This window comes from Aplysia californica, unplaced genomic scaffold, assembly GCF_000002075.1.
Source record: "Aplysia californica isolate F4 #8 unplaced genomic scaffold, AplCal3.0 scaffold00004, whole genome shotgun sequence".
Classification (NCBI taxonomy): domain Eukaryota; kingdom Metazoa; phylum Mollusca; class Gastropoda; order Aplysiida; family Aplysiidae; genus Aplysia; species Aplysia californica.
The window spans coordinates 3,481,653-3,484,830 of NW_004797274.1; the positions used below are offsets into that span (position 1 = coordinate 3,481,653).

General features: G+C 44.9%; 1 protein-coding gene across 1 annotated transcript in view; it reads right to left on the reverse strand.

The window, feature by feature from the left end:
- LOC101858316 (betaine--homocysteine S-methyltransferase 1) overlaps positions 1 to 3,178 on the reverse strand; it is a 17,460-nt gene that overhangs the window by 9,511 nt on the left and 4,771 nt on the right. Inside the window, exons 2-3 of the mRNA XM_005089273.3 lie at positions 1,885 to 2,073; positions 30 to 229 (exon numbers count right to left, since the gene is read on the reverse strand). Of these exons, the coding sequence (XP_005089330.1) occupies positions 30 to 229; positions 1,885 to 1,900 (216 nt within the window). The 5' untranslated portion in view covers positions 1,901 to 2,073. The remainder of the gene's footprint in view (positions 1 to 29; positions 230 to 1,884; positions 2,074 to 3,178) is intronic.

A 3,178-nucleotide genomic window follows, 5' to 3' on the forward strand; every position in this document is an offset into this window, starting at 1 on the left:
GCTATCGTAAACACGGGGCGTTACTCTACCGTAAAAGCCAGCACTACGTCACTCCCGGCGTGGACGAATTCCTCGTGCATTTGCTTGACAAGTTCCGGATGGTCAAGTACCACCTCGGGAACGTAGGCGCCAGCCTTGAGGTAGCCACGTCGCTCGAACTCGAACACATACCCTTCGGCCACCACCACACTGCCGCCATTTTGCAGACGCTCCAACAGGCCGGATGTAGCTGGGGAGGGGAGGGTGGGGAAGAGGGAAAAAGGGGGGGGGGGTACGCAGAGAAGATTCATTCTGTTATTCAATAATAGGCGTTTTACATCTCCATCGACATATATTTGAAAGGATAATTTAGGAGCCAGGCTGTCCCAGCTAAAATACGTACTATTCAGCCACCAACAAAATGGTGCTGCCTCTTAACACCTTAAAGACGTAGCGGACACATAATATTATTTCCGACAGCAGACAAAAGTCCATGTTGTGGCACAATCAAACGATCGTACACAATATCAGAAACACGGAGTTACATATTTCATAGACTAATAGTAAACATGTTGTTATCAGCGTGTAAACAGGGAAGGGGTGGGGGGCAACACTACAATAAGTAGACGTCTTTATAAAGTTACCAGATAGCAACATTGTGGCGTCAACATGAGTATAATTTGACAAATTAAAACCAACTACGAAGCAGTTAAAATTATATTGCTCTAAAACAGCTCTCCTTCAGGCGTTAACGAACAACCAGAATGTGGGTCTCCAAAAAGTTTAACAACACCCGAGCACGCTCACCCAGGCTGAGGGGGGGGGAGGGAGAGGACGGGAGGCGGACATAGAGAAGATTTACTCCGGCATTTCGTTGAACGTGTGTTGTACATCTCTCCATTGAAACAAATTGGGTAATTGAGATGGCCAAATCGTTCACACTCGAACCCATACCCCTCAGTTATCGCCATACTGCCTCAGCCTTTTAAGATTTATTTTCATGTACATGTATTTTTATAGGAAGTATTTCACATCTCCAACGACACAGTGGAGCTAATTTACACGCTGCTCGAAAACTCGAAAACACACCCTCTCGCCACTTCCGAACTGCCGCGCCGCCGTCTTGTAGACACTGCAACGGGTCGGCCCTGGCTGAAGAGGAGGACAAGGGGGTGACGCAGGGAAGGTTTATTCACTGTGTGCTTTGCGCGTTTATCGACACAATTTTAATCATTAAAGAGACCCGCTATTTCTACCCTGCCTGTCAGGACCGACCCAGAATTTAGGGGATTTTGCATCCCAGCTGGACAGATGGAGATACTATCAATTTTTAAAAAATCAACAAAAAGCAGTCGGTCTCACGTCTGTAGCATATTGTAATGTAAGCATATAGGGCTACTGACAAGGGCATGAGAAGCAAAGGTTACATCCATTGCACACGAGCAGTTTAGTTCAGTCAAACTGAGTCGGAACCAGCCGGGTTTTCCTCAATGGAGGGACAACAGCTACCATTGCTACTATTTTGACACGGTACGACCTATTCGACTCGAGACCTTGAAAAACAAGCGAGTTTGATTTTGAAGGTAACGATTGAATTCAGTCGAATTTGGTCAAATTGCCACGATGGTAGATTTGTGTCCCCATATGAAGAAAAATATGGCTGGCCCCGACGCAATTCGACTGAATTCGATTGAATTCAATTGACACTGTGCATTGGGTATAACAAGCTATTTCAACACAGACGCCGATTACTAATTTATCCATTCATTCATCCATCCACCCATTCATCCATCTATCCATCCACCTATCCACCCATCATTCCACCCATCCATTCATCTATCATTCGGCCCATGCATCCACCAAACCACCCATCCATCCACTAATCCATCCATAGCACTAACTTACAATTTTGATGATTCATCGCTGACAAGAGTCCTGTTTTCACAAACTTGACGGTTGGTCGTCAGGGGGTTGAGCGCTTCTGATGATTGATTGAGTCTACACGGGGAAGGATGTTCTCACTCAGGTATCGGTATGTCACCGGACTGTTTGGAGGGTCACTGACGTCACAGGGCGTTCAAACGTGTCGACGACCTTTGGAACAACACCGTGCAGATCCCAAAGTGAGCATACATGGCAAGACTCTAGAAGCCAAGGTTACGAGGTAATAGTTTAGTTTAATCCAAGTTTAATTTACCCCATCCCCACCTACTTCCAGCTTTCTTTGTGCATCAAAGCGTCACACATAGTCTGCAAATTTCTGTTCCTACTCTAAGGTATCGAAAAAGCTTCCCCCACCCCCATCCCGCTTATTAATTTTCAGTTTGTTTTTTAATTTCACAGACCGCGTCGATCGATTTGAGCCACGATGGCCGTTTTTGGCCCTTAATTTGGCTAGCCCCAACTACCAAATTGACTCGACCTGACCCGACCCGACCCGACCCGCCCAGATCTCGCTTGGCGGCACCCCCTATAAGGGACATAGCAGAACACCTCGTTGTGACCCTGAATTTCGACCTAGATGCTGCACACTGAGTGAAATTATTCGAACTTTCAACAAATACAAGGGTAAACACAGGGTAGGCCCACAGTTTACAAAGTCTTCAAGCTCTTTTTTCATTATCAAATTATTTTAATATTATAGGTACCAGCCGCATGTTTAGGAGACCGAGTTAATCAACTCTCACTCTAACGAATCATTAATTTTATTTTAAAGTTAAGGTGCTAAATTAATGTTAATTAATCAACCCCTTTTGAATGTAACCATTGATATGTTTTATAGTAGCACAAGCTGTCAATGTTAAAACGCACGTTTGCATAAGATTAGCTCTTTATTAATTAATTAGTCTGTATACTCTGGCTTCCGTTTGTGAGAACAAAGCCTTTTATCAGGTGAGGACGTTCTGATCTTACTACTCACACTAAAGGGCTCCATTATGTCTGGGTGAAGCGTGAAACAATGACACATTTGAGAATGAAACAATTAAAGGCTTTTGTCGTAAGATACCTTGAACCCCCCCTCCCCTCAAAAAAAAAACTGCACTGAAATCGTATCTACCTGCACCCTTCGTATGTACTTGGAACAACAGGGTTTAATTTAATAGTTTTAGGCATCATGAAGAGATCTGTGCGCGCCAGCGAGCGCGCGCGCGCACGTGTGTGTGTGTGTGTGTGTGTGTGTGTGTGTGTGTGTGTGTGA